The sequence below is a fragment of the Macrobrachium rosenbergii genome, chromosome 43 (genome assembly GCF_040412425.1).
Source record: "Macrobrachium rosenbergii isolate ZJJX-2024 chromosome 43, ASM4041242v1, whole genome shotgun sequence".
Taxonomy (NCBI): Eukaryota; Metazoa; Arthropoda; class Malacostraca; order Decapoda; family Palaemonidae; genus Macrobrachium; species Macrobrachium rosenbergii.
In genome coordinates, this window is record NC_089783.1 from 26,704,125 (window position 1) to 26,719,860 (window position 15,736).

Consider the following 15,736-nt stretch of genomic DNA (forward strand, 5'->3'; position numbering starts at 1 on the left):
TCGTTTATGCCATTATATGCCCTCCAGGTGTGTGTATAGTTATACATGTCCTAAATGTAATTTAGGAACTTGTATTGGATCCACCAGCAGGCTTCTGAAGGTACGCATAGACTCTCATTGTGGAGTAAGCTATAGGACAGGCAGTAAAATTACAAACTCAGAGTTTTCTAATATTAGAAATCATTCTAGAATGTGTAAAACCTTTTTGAAAATAAGGACTTTGCAGTTTTAGGGCAAGCTTCCAGCAGCCATGAATTGACCATTTTAGAATTGTTAATGATTAAACGACTCGTTCCCTTGTTAAACAGCCAAACCTCTGCCAGCAAACAGTACCTCTCTTAGTCTTTCATTTTCTCTTCAGTTGTAACATTGCCACGGAATAGGTTGGTCGAAATCTGCTTATCTTTTTTTTTGTATTGTATTTTATTTTAGCGAGATTTTGTTTTGTTTTTTAAGTTGTCCTTTTTAATTGTTCCAATTTTTTTTATTTGTAATCATCGTCCAACCTTAATTTTTTAATTTAAATTTATAGCCTTTTTGTAATTTATGTTATTTATTTTGCACAACCCTCGAAAATGTAATAAAAACATTATGAAACGTCGGGAATAAACTGACCCTTTTTAGCCAGTCTGTATGTCCACCTCTCATTGATATATATATATATATATATATATATATATATATATATATATATATATATATATATATATATATATATATATATATATATATATATATATATATACATATACAAATACTTATTTTGCATCTCAACAGTAGCTTAAATTTACCTAAAATGAACAGTACAATGATTCATTATAGTAGTCCTACAACACTGGTAAGCATTTTTGTTTGTGGAGAGAACAAATTTTATATTTGACACTTATAGTTTTCATTTCATTATGTTTTCATTCTTTCAGAGAACACAGAGTCACAGAATGAGACGGTGAAGCCAGAAAAGAAATGGCTTAAAGCTCTTTGCCACACTGTCACAGACAGACATCTACATGCCCTGTCAGAAGAAAACATGGTAGAAGAGATAACAATAGGCCAAACTGTGGTGAGTTCTACTTGATATTTTTACAATTCATTGTTTTATGATTATTCAAAATATAATCTTTATTTAGAAAGTATTATACTTATAAACCTTATTCACTTGCTCCTGATTTTTCAGCTGAGATATCTAAGTATGTCATCAGCCTTAGGAAGGTTACAGAAGATGGAAGCATTAACTGATATTCTGCCACTAGTTACAGATAACACTGATCTTGTACCTGCTGTCTATGAAGGTAATAGGTTAACCATTTCGGTTTTAATTATTTAACTATTTCCACAATTTTACTTGTTTTTGTATTTGACGTACTTCCCAAGAAATATAGAAATTAAAATAATTGTTCAAATTATGTAAGTTAAACCATACTCTTCAGGTTCGAAGTGTTAATTGCATCTCCTTGTTTAATGATGGAAGAATATTCAAAGCCTCCATGGGGGTCATGATACCTTATATATCTCACTTGCTACTCTCAGGAAGGAGGTCCTTGTTCCCATTTGGGAAGTCAGATTTTCTTGTTTACAGGAAATTGGAAAGTTTAAAACCCTTAAGATCCCGTTCAGATGAATGCCTTTGGAGGATAAATTTTGGAGGATACTTTGAAGGGAAGAGTTCTGAAGGAGGACCCTTTGTATTCCTCTCTTGTATCATTCCCAAACACCTCAGGGATATCTTCCATTATCTGGAGTTTCAAAGAGGAAAAGATCCTCATTACCTGAAATCTAGGATGTTCCTACTACAGGTAGGCAGCTTTCATGGAGCCAAAGATATCCAAGACTCCTAGGTAACCAAAATAGGCTTACTGATGCAGAACTGGATGAGCATCACATAGTAAGAGGCACATGATTTGCCAGAGGGCTCAGTGGAAGCAGGATGAATCTACATTATGCGAAACTTTAAACTGGATATGTGGGATCTTTAACCAGGAAAAGTGCCACAGACCCAAGAGAGTATTGTAGTCTCAACTGCTGACAGAAGGTCAACAGAGGACACTGTTTTAACATATGGCCTACCATGTGCTGTAGCCCCACTGGATATTTTGGCCAAAGTGAGAGAGACTGGTACAGGGTGTATTAAAGGCTATGATAGACCCAGACCATACCCCAGCTATTTCTTCTAGACTGGAGACTCAGTTTCTATGAAATTCATACTGAGCAAACCTCCCTTTTGACAAGTTCTCATAGGCCACACATCTCTCAAGAAGATATTCCTTTACAGGTGATTTTGAATATGATCTCTGCAATTTTAACTGACCAGGTCTTGTTCATATCTTGAACAAAGAGATAACAGGTTTTCAGTGGTGGCAAAAGGCAGCAATCTAAGGAAAGGAGCTGGGGTGCCCATCTCCTGGATTATTAGGCAGCAGGCACTTGGCCCCCATGGGACAGATGCTGCCACATAAATTATTTAAAAAATAAGTTTCTGGCTTTGAAAATATTCAAGCAGCATGTGATGGGCAGGATGGTAGGCATAATGTCTGACAAATGACATTTGTTGTCTACTTAAAACTTAAGGCAAGCACAAGGTCAAAAGTCATATGCCATCTAGCCATAGATGTTTTTACTTGAGCTGAGGAACGTGAAGTGAGCATCATTCTGACATTTGGGTCCAGAAGGACAAGCTTTTAGCTGACAGCATCAGCAGGAAGGGTTAGTTTCTTCCCTCACAGTAGTCTGTTCTTCACAACATTTACAAAACTCTCGGGCAACTTTGTGGATCCACAGTAGGATGAATGGTATAAACTAAAATACCTGTCACAAGAAACAGGATCTCCTACTTGCTCTGGAGAGTAATTATTAGAAGTTATGTGACAGGGGTGAAGTGTTGTATATGAAGGTCAGAGCTCATGAGATGAGAGCAGTGTTGATCATATTGAAGATTTAAAAGCCACCAATGAAAAGCTGAGATAAGAGACAGACCATTGCCCTGTTACACAATGAGTTTTTAAATGCATTGAGGCATTAAAACCATTCTAGTGTTGGATTCATGGAGATGCAAAAAAAACATTTGCAGAATTTTATTTAAATGACATGGAACTTGAATGGTTAGATACATACAGTATATAATGTATGGCACCTGTAGTAAACAGCAGGGAAAGTAGTCCAGGTGGGTAGATGTATAAGTAATGGGTTTAATATTAAACAAATCCAGATTTTTTTTTAGAAACAAAATAAAAACTAATTTTAAGTATAAATCCATAACATAATTAATTTTCCTCCTCACTGCCCTTCTTTCCAATTGTCATAGGCTTATGCCATGAAGAAGGAGCTGCATGTGCACATGTCTAAGTAATTTTCATTGGCAAACAGAATAGCACCATAAGTTATGGGTTTGTATTAAAACAAAGTACAGTATTTTAAAAACTCTCTCATTTTTTTAATTCATATAATAAATAATATAATTTAATGCCTTACAGGAGGTCTTAAAATATGGGAATGTACCTGGGATTTGCTGGAATACATGGAATCGTCATGCAATGATTTGAAAGGCTGCAGGTAGGTATCATATTATGTATAAAGTATTAGTAGAGCTATGGAAGATTCTTTTTTTTGTAAGCACATTATTGTTACTTTTCTTCTTCCTTCAGTTTGCCTTTAGATCTTGATCATAAGGTAAGGACTTCCCACTGAAAGTATGACTTAACACCAGTATGAGTGACGGTGACTTTCTTTTCAAGGTCTCAGAAATTTTATGGGAAATTGCTAAAATTTTAATAACAAATAAAAATTTTGCATTGTGACATAGGAAAACGACTCGGGAAGTAAAAGAAGTTATGCCCCTTCCTCCAGCACCACAGGTTACGTGACAATTATTGTATGTCAGAGTCTGGTGAATAACACTTTGCCTGGCAGTGGACAAAATAACTTCTCATTACAATATTTGTGCTATATAAAATCATATTAAGGTTAGGCTCCAGAAGTTGATTCTGAAAAGTGAAAACACTCCAGAGGACATATTATTGGGAGAAGAGATGGCTGAAAATGAGAACAGGCTACCAATCAAGATGGAAGAGAGGGGGAAAGGTAGACTTGCATTACTCATTGCGAAGGATACTCGCAAATGCCAAGGAAATTTTTTATTAGGAAATTAGATCAGGACATCAGATTTTCTCTTGGCATGAATTTTCTGAACAGATTAAAAAGAAATATGAGTAGCATCAAAGGACTCATGTGCTTGATCTCCAAACTAGATGGCTAAATAGTAGTCAAACCAAGTTATAACAATTTTTTAAGACATATGCCTCACTTACAAAGATTAAGACATCACTGATGTTAGTCACCATGAGGTAATGGATTTTTCTGTAAGATCAGCAATTTCCCCAAGGGAATGTAGAAGTAAATCTTTTACATCACCCCACAGGGAATTCTCAGAGATGGCATGAAAGGTAGAAGTATATGTGGTCTGTGTAACTAAGGTAATGCAGAATTTTTCTTAAATATTTTTGTTTAAACCACTCATTTGCAGCTGAAGCTCATGAAGATAAGGATTGTATGTATCTAGGTATTGCAATTTATCAGATATTTATTTCTAATGCATGAGTTGAGTCTCCTGGTAAGTCATACAGTATAATAGAGTACGATAGTATCTACTTTTAATTGTTTCTAACTGTAAATGGAAGATTTATATTACAAATAAGTAATTTCTAATTTGAATATAGAGAGTTTTCAGTTTGACAAGGTTAGGATATTTAATTAAAGACAACCAAAGCTTTAACATTGGCAGATGATGGTCTTTTGTGTGCTTGATGTTACTTTTATCAGTTCTGAGTTAATATATTTTATATTTATATTCATTTCAGAGTTTTAGAACTTGGATGTGGTGCTGGACTTCCAGCAATTTATGCAATGCTTCATGGCGCTCATATTACTCTTCAAGATTATGTAAGGAAATGAGATTTCTATGTAAAATTGAGAGTAGTGATTAGTTAGTACAGTAGTAAGTGGAGGGAGTTAAGTCCCTTTTTTGTCACAGAAGAAAAAGTTATTAGAAAATAGAAAGAGTTTTATTATAATTATTGTAAAGTTTTTTTTTTTATAAAAGTTAAAAACTGACCGGAGTGATATGCTCCTCATCCATGAAATATGCTAATGAAGTCTTTACCCTTATATTGATTTTTGAAATGAAATTCCTCTCTTTCTTTAAGCTTTAGAATGTTTAAGAGATTTATAGATCAAAGAAGGAATTTCTCATCTAATACATACACATTTTAAAATTTGATGTAAATGATGATGTGGAGATAATTTTGAAATTTTAGGTTAATCCTAGACAGCCATGGTAATGCGATTGGCTGATGCCTTAGCTAGTCAACCTTGTTGCACTTTATAATTTGTATTGCAGGATATGTATTTGAAATTTTTTCACAATTTTTTAAGTTATAGTCCTGAGAATTGTTTCTGAAGTTGGTGATAATGAAATTTGACCAATCATGGCTCTTGTTCCACAGATAGTTCTAATGAGTGATTTGACTGTTGGGCCTTGAAAAAGTATACAGAAAATATAATCCTTTATGCAGTTAGTAGAAGAATAAATATGAAGTGGACTGTCAGCTGAGGCCTAACTGACCATACTGTGCATGTGTAAAGCACACCTGTCAGAGACTGGTGCTCTTTCATTCTTTAGAGAAGGGGTTTCTGGGAACATTTCACGGCAAATGAAATCACTCATGAGTTACAGATTTTTTATCATCCCCTTATCTCTTACTTTTTATTCATTCCCTTTGGTTTCTTCCAACTTAGCTGTCAGTCATATGTAAATGGACTTCACTCCAACATATATGTCTCATATTAGAATATGTCATCCAGCAAGCCCTCTGGATTCAGAGAAATGTGACTCATTGACCTAGTTTAACTATTTTATAGTAATATTAAACATATGCTGTTGTCAACTGAGAAGGTAATATTATTAATTGTTCTTTTGCAGAATGAAGAAGTCATTAATTACGTTGCCATACCAAATGTTTTACTAAACTCTACAGATATCTCAGTTTTGGAAGATGGAAATCCAGAAACTTTTGGTGAAACAATACAAGACGTCACCTCAAAATCCTGTTATTACTCTGGGGACTGGGGAGAGCTCGACAAACTTTTTGCAAGTAAAACAGAAATTGACCACAAGTTTGATTTCATTCTTACTTCTGAGACAATATATAATCAAGAGTGCCATGAAAAATTGCTCACTCTTATGACCAACAATCTTAAACAAAATGGTAAAATGTATCCTTTTTAGGTTGAAAGCAGATTGTACAAAATTTTCATCAATTTTTTTAATGGTATTCACAAACACTGAGTGGAAGTTACAGTTCCACCTATTATAGCACTCCATGATACACATGTTTCAATACAAATACTGACTGTAATACTGTATGTATTATGGTGTTATTGTGTAAAAGTGTGTCCTAGAAGAGAGAGAGAGAGAGTCATTCATTCAAGCAGTTTATTTCTCTGCTGGTATATATAAATACAGTAAACCCCCTGATTTGCTGGGGATGTGTACCAGACTCCCCCCTGAGAATAGTTAAAATCTGTGAACACTCAACACCCCCCTCAAAAAACGCTTATAACTGCCGATCTTGAAAGTTCAAACACCAAATGTATACCTAAAAATATCATCCTACTTCAGATATACCTTAAACTATTATCCTATTACTGTATTAATCTTTGAAATGATATTGTTAATATCATTTCAGAGTCACCTTAAACATTTTACCCTTAAAAATATATGTACGTACTGTATGGCTTACAGCTACGTGTGAAAATAATCCAGTCCCCCCCCTGCGTATTCAGCCACGCACATTTTCTTTCATACAGTTACTATTCAAGCTGTCCTGTTTTCTTTTACAGGGGAAACATTGGTATGTACATAATTCACAAGAGAGAGAGAGAGAGAGAGAGAGAGCTAAAATACTTATGTACATTAAAAAAAATTTAGTGCTATGTACATATTAAGATTACATACGTAAATCATACGGGTACGTACTCACTGGTGATGAATGTGGAATAAAGATGATGATGATGAATTAGCTGTGCAGCCCAATGAATGACAATGAAAATATGACTGTACAGCAAAGCAGAGGAGTTACATCTCCTCTGAGGGTGCCTCTTCACCTTCAGGAGGCGCTTTGTCAAGGGTTTTGGAAGGTACTTCTTCAGGCACTTGGGGAGGCACTACTTCAGGCGATTGGGGAGGTACGTCTTCAGGGGATTGGGTAGGCTTTGGAGGGTCCTTTGTACATTTAATGAACATAGTGATAGGCAGTTGCTGTCACTGCTTCATCATGCTGATGACGGCTTGATTATAGGGCTCCAATGCCGAATCAAGGATATTTGAAAACTTTAAGATGCGTTCCATATAAGGATCCCATGTTGAAACCATCTCCTGTGCCTCCTTAATTATCCTCTTAAATTGGGACAGATGTTCCAAAGTCAGGCCCTCATCCTCCTCCTCCTCCTCCTCTCCTGAACCTGGTGTGTCTTCTTCCTCACTGGCAGACTTCGTCAGATCTTCCAAATCCTGGTCTGCGAGGGGGTCAGAGTGGGCATCAATGAGGGTTCTGACTTCATCCTTGGTGACGTCCTCGAAGCCTTCTCCCACCTAGAATCCTCGCCAATTGGAATGCCTTACCAATGGCCAAACGTTGAATTCTTCAGGAAAGAAAGAAACTCTGATAATCATGCACAGACTCCAACCACAACTTGTTCTAGCATGTGTTCAGGGTCTCCTCCTTCATTTCCTTCAGTGATTTGTCAATGACGGACAGACACGGCAAATGTGGAGGTATTCGCTTAAGTCTGCTATCTACAAATTTTCTGATGCTTGGAAGGACATCACCTTAGAGACCCTCAACCATGTCTGGATCCATAGAGACCTTCAACCATTCCTGGAACCATATTCTGAATGGAGAAGAGGCCATGATAAACTTCCAGAGGTTCGATGTCGACGACTTCTGTGTCACACTCGCAGCTGGCGGTGACGACATTCCTGAGGGTGATGTACGGGAGTGGCTGGATGACAGCGGTGGGGACCTGGCTACCAACTTCATTCTAACAGTGGGATAGCTGTTGCAGTTGCCAGTAAAGAAGCGGCTGACGATGATGACTCTGTTTCACAAATTCAGGAGTTAAGAAGGTTTGTTGTTGCCAAGCAGAATTGTCATTTATATTGTCTAAGTACCCATGACAGATTCTTCAGATCCCGAACCCCTGTGCACCCAAGCCCATTGCCATTCACTTCTTCGGTAATTCAGTCCTTCAGCTTGGAACTACAGCCAAATACATCTTCTGCCTTCAATGATATGGTGGGCCCCTTTTGATGTGTCGCTGCCCCACTTCGATGACCCTGACCCTCTAGGCACCTCTTCCAATCACTTTACCACTTAAATGCCTCCCAGGATTCACAAGAAGCACAGAAAGAAGATGCCAGTCTTGATGGCACAGTCAATCTGGTGGAGGAGGAGGAGGCAGAGGAGGACTAGTTAACCTCCTCATAAGTTTTTAAAACATCTGACAATTTTATGCAAGAAAGGTAGCCCACATAGGTAAGTGATTGAGTATTGTTATTCTGATAAAAGTATGTAAACTATCATAACCTGTTGCATACGAGAGAAAAAAGGAGTTTACTTTTTTTGTTAACAATACAATTTATTTTACAGCAAATGAAAAAAGCTTAGCTTACAGAACTAAGTGTTGCATATGAGAGAAGAAGGGGGTTGCCTTTTTGTTTTTAAGTGTATAATATGGAGTTTATTTTGTTAGAAGTATAGGAAAATAAGGTAGATAATTACTTTTGTATAAAGTTAAGTGTATGGCTTGCTTATAAGCATATTTAGTGTTTATGGCTGCAAATGAAAAACATATAGCCTACCGAACTAATTGTCACATATGAGAGAAAAAGAAGGGTGTTGCATTTTTTGTTTTTAAGTGTATTTATGGAGTTTATTTTGTTACAAATAAGGAAAATAAGGTAGATAATTGCTTTATGCAAGAAGTTTTCAGTTTAACGAAGGCTTGGTTCAACTCCAAAATCATTTCTGATTGGTTCCATAACCACTTTTGTAAGGAGGCTATTCATCATCAGATACAGGATTTTGGCACTGCTAGACATTGCATGAAGGCTTTGCTTCTCATGAACAATGTGCCTGCACATCTTGCCACAATCCAGCTGGTTCATGATGAAGGTTGTATTACCGTTTTTGCCTCCTAATACTATTGCACTCATTCAGCTGATGGACCTAAGTGTTATTGTTGCAATGAAATGGCTATATTGGAAGAAATTCATGGAAGTGATGGTGGTGTTCAAGGACAAGGAGGAGAAGGAGCAAGACTTGGATACACAGGGGGAACAGACCCTGGAGAATTTGTGAAAGTATCCACCGAAGCGTACTGTCTACAACTTAGCAGATGCTTAGAGGAATGTCACTGTGCAGACCTTGGAGCATACTTGGAACTGTATTCTGAAAGGGGAAGAAGTCCTGATCGACTTCCAGAGCTTTGACTCTGACAACTTTCGTGCCCAACTCAAGAAAGGAGTTGATGTCCCCGAGCATGATGTATGATAGTGGTTGGACAATGATGGTGGTGATCCTGGCTTCCAAGTGTTGTCTAACAATGAGATAGCTGCTGCTGTTGCCGCTGGTGAGATGGAGGAGAAAGCCACTGAAGATGAAGATGACACTGATGACGAGCTTGTGGCACACCTAATCCCAGCCTATAAGAACATGCAGATGATCTTTGTCAACTTCATCGGGCTGCTGGAGAACCCCAGCATTGATCGTAACTTTCCCCAGGCCTTGGAGTTTGTTGAAGGTGCACAAGAAATGCAGCAAATTGTGATCAAAAAGTAGTATCATTGTTCTTTTCATTCAGAGTACCCTTGACATCTTCTCCAGACACCATGCACCCAAGCCCATCCCCAGCCACTTCTCTGGTAACTTGGTTGTTTACACAAGGAACACTTCAGCACTTTTTGCTGGCATGCTGGGTTCTTCCAGCCATGAATCTGATGTGTCTGTGCTGCCTCTTGAAGACCCTCTAGGCACTTCAATGCCTCTCCTGACCAGTCTGCCACTTCATGATCTTGACAAGAACAGGACCTCAGTAAGACAGTGGTGTTGGAGGCAGGGGAGGAATAGGAGGACCTATGAATCCTCATCAAAAATGTTAAAAAGTCCAACCCACATACACAGTTTTTGTGTAACACACAGGTCAAAGAGAAGGGATAGAGTTTTTTTATTTCTTATTTTGTGTAGACAGTATTGTATTTTTAAGAGACAAAATAAGGAAAAAATTACAAACTTACTACCATTTTACTCAAGTATTGTGCTGTACAGTAGTGTACTCTATGTACAGTACAGTACAGTACCAACCATATTGTGTGTTGTATTTAAGGTAGGAACTTATGGTGTAGGAACTTAAGGTTTTACATACAATCTTAATTATAAAGTGTGCTGTTTGTTGTTTACAAGCATATGTAGTGTATACAGTAGTGACAGGGTAGGGGACATAAGGGTCTGAAGTTACTATTTTATGTTTTTTCTTGAGATCCAGAAATTTCCAGTATCAGGCAGGGCCTTGGATGTATGTATTAATCTGGATAAAGAAGGGGTTTTTGTGTTTCTGAAAATGTTTTTTTTTTAACTACCCATCAGTGTGCTGCTCATCTTCCTGACACACTCAGAAATTGGAGTAGGGCTCTCATTGTTGTGTACACATGCAGGTTGCAAAGTGTCCTCTAACAGGGGTAAACTTACTCTAACTGTGTGTTACCTGAAGTAGATGTATTTAGTTTGCTCCCAGAATTTTCAAATTTTCACACTTGCTTCACTTTATGTTTTCTTTAGCATTATAATTTCATTCATTTCTATCTCTGATTTCACTCTGGCAATAAGTTTTCTTTAAAACTATTATAATAAAAATGGTAAAGTAAGGTTTATAAGAAGGTTACGTTCCGGTAGGCAGCAGTCAAAAGCAAGTTGTGGCTTTCCATTGTGTTCAGTTTTGTTTATTATTAGCTAACCAAGTTTTGTTCCCATGCCAATTTTGGTTTGGTAAGCTAAGGGTATAGGGCTGTTAGGTTTTTTTCTTATTTTCCTTGCTTTGTTGATTTCATAAATAGGCTTCTTTAAATAATGCTTCACAGTTTAGTGTGTTTCACTTGTTAGTACGGTATAAAGCTACTTGTTTCACTTGTTAGTACGGTATAAAGCTACTTGTCTAGATCATGCCTTGTGATATGATTGTCGGGTTTTTCGTAAAATTTTTTTATAAGCTTCTTGTTATTGCTCACAGAGTAATTTTCTTATTATGTGTTGATGATTACCACATCATGTTCAGTGAACTTAGCCTTTGCATATGGTTAAGATATTTTTTAGACTTTGTATAATCTGCTAAATGAACAAAAGGTATCCTTGAAATTATCTAAATGTTATGCAGTACAGTAAACATCAATAATTATTGAAACCATATTGTCATTTATCTCTGTTTTACAAAGATATTTTAGGAATACTATGAATTTTAATTTGATCCAGGGATTCTGAAATGCATCATTTTGCAGTGTGTTGTAGTGGAAGTAACATTGATATTGTGCTATATCCTGAAAACTGGAGGGAAGCTAGAGCTTCCCTACAGTTGATGCAGTTTTGTAATAAAAATAATTGCTCAAAGAACATTTCCTTAATGTTTGCTCAGATTATTAGCAGCTAAAACTTATTATTTTGGAGTTGGAGGAGGTATTCTACAGTTTTGTGACTTGATCAAGAAAAAGGGAAATTTAAACATCAAAACAGTTTATACACATGAAGAAGGTAAGATATTTGTATTTTAATTCCCAATGCAACTTCTTGTTTTCCATAAAACTCAAAACTTCCCATCCCACATACTGACAAACTGTTCAGACTGAAATAACTTTGAAGAGATTACTATATTTTTTAGCATTCAATACAAGGTGCACTCAAATTTTGGGGGATATACGGTGGAAAAAAATATAATTTTTCACAAGAAATCTGTATTTTTCAATAAAAACAATTGCTTTTACTTTAGGTGTTTGCACATTCGATCATAGATCAAGTCACTCTTATTCCAGTAGACAAAAACAAACCATTTTTCCCTTATTCCTGTTGCTTAGTGCATGCATATCCAAGTCCCTTTAGGCTCTTGTGGAACACTATCCCCGTACAATCTTGAATCTGCTTCAGGGAAGTGTGTTTGGAGGAGGGCTTTTCAGGTTGGTTAATCATTTTTACTTTAGCATGAGTAGCAACTTATGTGGGAGGTAGGTGAACTGCAAAAACCTCTGAGCAAATCAACAATGAGGTGCCCGGTTGAATCTGGGAACCTGTAAGTGAATGAAGATTCTTGTTTTGTTTAAAAAGCTGACATAGCTAATGCCCTAATTTTATGAGCTTCGACAGTTACTGAAGTGACTTCCTCCTTGAATTGTTTTCTTTGAATTCCTTGGTAAAAACAAACTTTCAAAATGGACAGAGGTCTTCCTATTTCTCACTCTGAGAAGAATGGGAGGGGATCGTACAGGGAAAGTTAGCCAAAAGGTCAACTTGGCACCAACCTTCACTGTCAAAAAACCAGTCTTTGGTATTATAAGGTTTTTTTTTTGGCTCTTAGTGCCCTGGTTGTTTATTTCAGCATTCTTGACTGATGACTGTAAGTTTCTGATTATACTGTTTAACCAAAACTTATATAAGTTTATATTAACCCCCACAAGGGTCATAAAAGTTTTGTCTACTAACATGTATACCATTGTTGCAATTAGTGTTTGCTTCGCAATCCCTAAGGCTAACTTGAGCATAAATTATGTCACAACAGCTGAACCACAGTTTAGGCTCTACATAAAATAATCATGTGTGGGTAACATTAGAATTTTCTCACTGATTTGCTGTAATCTTCTTTATGTACCAAAGCTTTGTTTTATAATCTTTTTCCTGTTACAATACAGTATGATAATACAGTACAATAGGCTTTAAATTTAAGGATTTCAGTATTTTCTTAATGTTTAATATAATACACTTATTGTTGTCATGTTAAACGGGGTCACTACCATTTAATAACTTATTAATATATTTTTAGCTGTAATTCATTATAATAGTAATTTTCATTCAAATTAAAAACACATAATTATGGTGTTTTATCTTCAAGAGTAGTCTTTAACTGATTCTTTGACACCTTACCAATCAGCCTTTAAAATTTCTGGTATTTTGAATTTTGATAAAGTGTTATGCAATTCTGAGAATGATTTACTCATGCTCCTAAGTGATGAGTCATAGTAAATTATCTATAAAGAAGAAAATTTGTATAATGAAACTTTTTCTTTTCGTTTTTTTCAGGTGTTAAGAGGGAAATAATAGAGTTAACATTTAAAGCAAAATAGTAAAATAAAAGTTGCCGTTAAATGTGCATTTTAATGAAGCCCTAATTTATCCTCCCTGAGTTTGTCTTATCAGGAGTGTTTGACACACATTATGAAGGAAAAATTTTTTTCATGTGCAAAATCCATTACTGTACGTGCTTTAAGCCATAGTACTAGGGGATGATAAATGAAGAGTAAAGAAATAAGTTATTCAAGTAGTATTTCCTTACATTGCATTATAGTTAATTTCAAAATTGGATACAAATTAATTAAAAAGATCATGCTCCCCATGAGGCTGAGATTCTATTCAAGTTAGATAAGAACCTTTTGTCTCTCCCTACCACTTCAGTTTCAAGCTTTGCTCTCATATTCATGGGTTTCCAACCAGTCCAAGGAAAGGGGTGGGGAAATTACGAAGGCTACACAAGGATGTAAGCTTAATCAGAGTTGGCTGTGTGTTAGGTCCTGACTGACCTAGAAGCTTGCAGACTTAAAAAAAAAAAAAAGTGACAGAATGGCTGTTTGCTTAGTAATGTAGGGAAGGGGTAAAATTAATAGATGGTGTTGGGTGGAAGTGTGTATTGATAAAACAAGTAAGCAAGAGCTTGATCCCACAAGTCTGATGGCCAGGTTACAGTAGAGGTAAAGAATACAGCAAGCTTGGTCAATTTGGATGCCAGGTGACAATAGTGATTAAGAATTCAGCTAGAATTTTCAATTTTTTTTTTAAAGATCACAAAATGATTAATTAGTTATCCAGGTATTATCTGAAATCAACATTACCTGAATGAACCGTGAATGTTACTGGTGGTATCACTCTCATCAGTACACTAGGTGCTAAAGAACAGCTTTGGCACAGGGTCTGAATTGGAGGATTGCACCCTTCCATACAAATCCCAGATATTTCTTGGATGCTGGGTGAACAGGAATCTGAAGATAGACTTCTTTGAGGTCCAAAGAATCCATGTTGTCTTATTCCCTGACTGATTCCCTAACAGATTACTTTTCAAACTGATGAATGCTTGTCATATTAACTTTTTAGGAGGCTCTGGTTATTACAAAAATCATGTTATAGAAGCCTGGTGGCCTGCCTTCAACCTCTTTTATAACTGCTGTACCTTATACGACATGATGACCCAGATTTTAGTGTCTAGTGACCTATCACAGATGGTCATAGTGAGGGAGGGGCTACAGATAATGGAATTCTGTATCCCTCCTGAAGAATGGTGATTTCCCTTGGGTCGATTCTAAAGCCTCCTATGATCTCTAATGTGTCACATTCAAATATGTGGGAAGGTAAGTGTTGCAGTCATTTTCTTCCTACTTTCATATTCTTTGTATCCCAATAACCACCAGTCTAGTGTACTGTATATCTGTGACACCTCACAGAGAATTGCTGTTTGCTGAGGAATCACAATGTGGAGTTCTGGTACCCATTCTATCAGGAATGGTGAAATTGCCAGTAATCATGCTGGTACTTCCAACAGAGTAATGGTTGAAAGCTGCAACAAAGATGTTAATTAGCTGGCTGAGGGGGTGACTTTCATAACCCTGTCAGTTATGATCAAAACAACCATGAGTGAGCAAATGAGTGGCTCAACCAAAAGTGTTCATGATTAATCATGGACTTTTATTCAAACCAGCCTGCAGTACTTGCCTAAAAAACTGAAGTTGCCTTCTAGTGGTTTTCAACATTTTCCTCTAAATGTCTGTTCTTACTAAAATTTTCTTATTTGAACCTCTCATTTGCTAGCAGAGGAGTTACAAGGTGGTTTCAAAGCAACAGTCAGTGCTACCGCTAACTGATGTGTTTTTAATTGATGGTGAACTCTTGATCAACTTAGCTGTCATTGGTAAAGATCAAACCATAAAGAAACCTTGCCAGGTATTTTCCAGTGTATGTCTTTTATAGTCTAGGGAATGAAATTTGTTGCTGACCATTTTCCTATATGAGAGTGAAAGAAAACTGTGGTATATGATCATCTATTCATCATTACAGGTCTTGAGCAAGTACCCTGACAGCTGTCAGGAGTTACTGCAGAATGGGATTTCAAAGATCAGTTGGCAATGGTTCTTGCCAAAGACTAGCAAGAAGACCAGTAAAGGTCATATTGAAGAATTTGATTTCAAGATAGTAGCTGAACATCAGGCCCATGTCCAGGGTAATCTTTAGGAACCTGATGCCTTATCACCTTTCATGCAGCCAATTCTCCAAGAAGTGGAGTTGTCAGAGCCTCTGATACTGTCCTTGCTCTTCCCAGAACTCTAGGGAGGCACCTGGAAAGTCACAGGGTCCCACCATAGTCAAAATATGGAATGAAGATTGGG

The 15,736-nt window shown here is 36.7% G+C and overlaps 1 protein-coding gene and 1 long non-coding RNA gene across 7 annotated transcripts in view; one reads left to right on the forward strand and one right to left on the reverse strand.

Moving 5' to 3' along the window:
- Positions 1 to 13,451, forward strand: part of LOC136828679 (histidine protein methyltransferase 1 homolog) — a 60,370-nt gene extending 46,919 nt beyond the window's left edge. For all 6 annotated transcript variants that reach the window (XM_067086791.1, XM_067086795.1, XM_067086794.1 and 3 more), the window contains exons 3-9: positions 921 to 1,060; positions 1,175 to 1,289; positions 3,468 to 3,546; positions 4,851 to 4,932; positions 5,972 to 6,264; positions 11,734 to 11,849; positions 13,386 to 13,451. In XM_067086791.1, the coding sequence (XP_066942892.1) occupies positions 921 to 1,060; positions 1,175 to 1,289; positions 3,468 to 3,546; positions 4,851 to 4,932; positions 5,972 to 6,264; positions 11,734 to 11,849; positions 13,386 to 13,429 (869 nt within the window). In that variant the 3' untranslated portion in view covers positions 13,430 to 13,451. The remainder of the gene's footprint in view (positions 1 to 920; positions 1,061 to 1,174; positions 1,290 to 3,467; positions 3,547 to 4,850; positions 4,933 to 5,971; positions 6,265 to 11,733; positions 11,850 to 13,385) is intronic.
- LOC136828681 (uncharacterized) overlaps positions 1 to 15,736 on the reverse strand; it is a 120,619-nt gene that overhangs the window by 8,202 nt on the left and 96,681 nt on the right. The gene's annotated exons all lie outside the window — the stretch shown is intronic.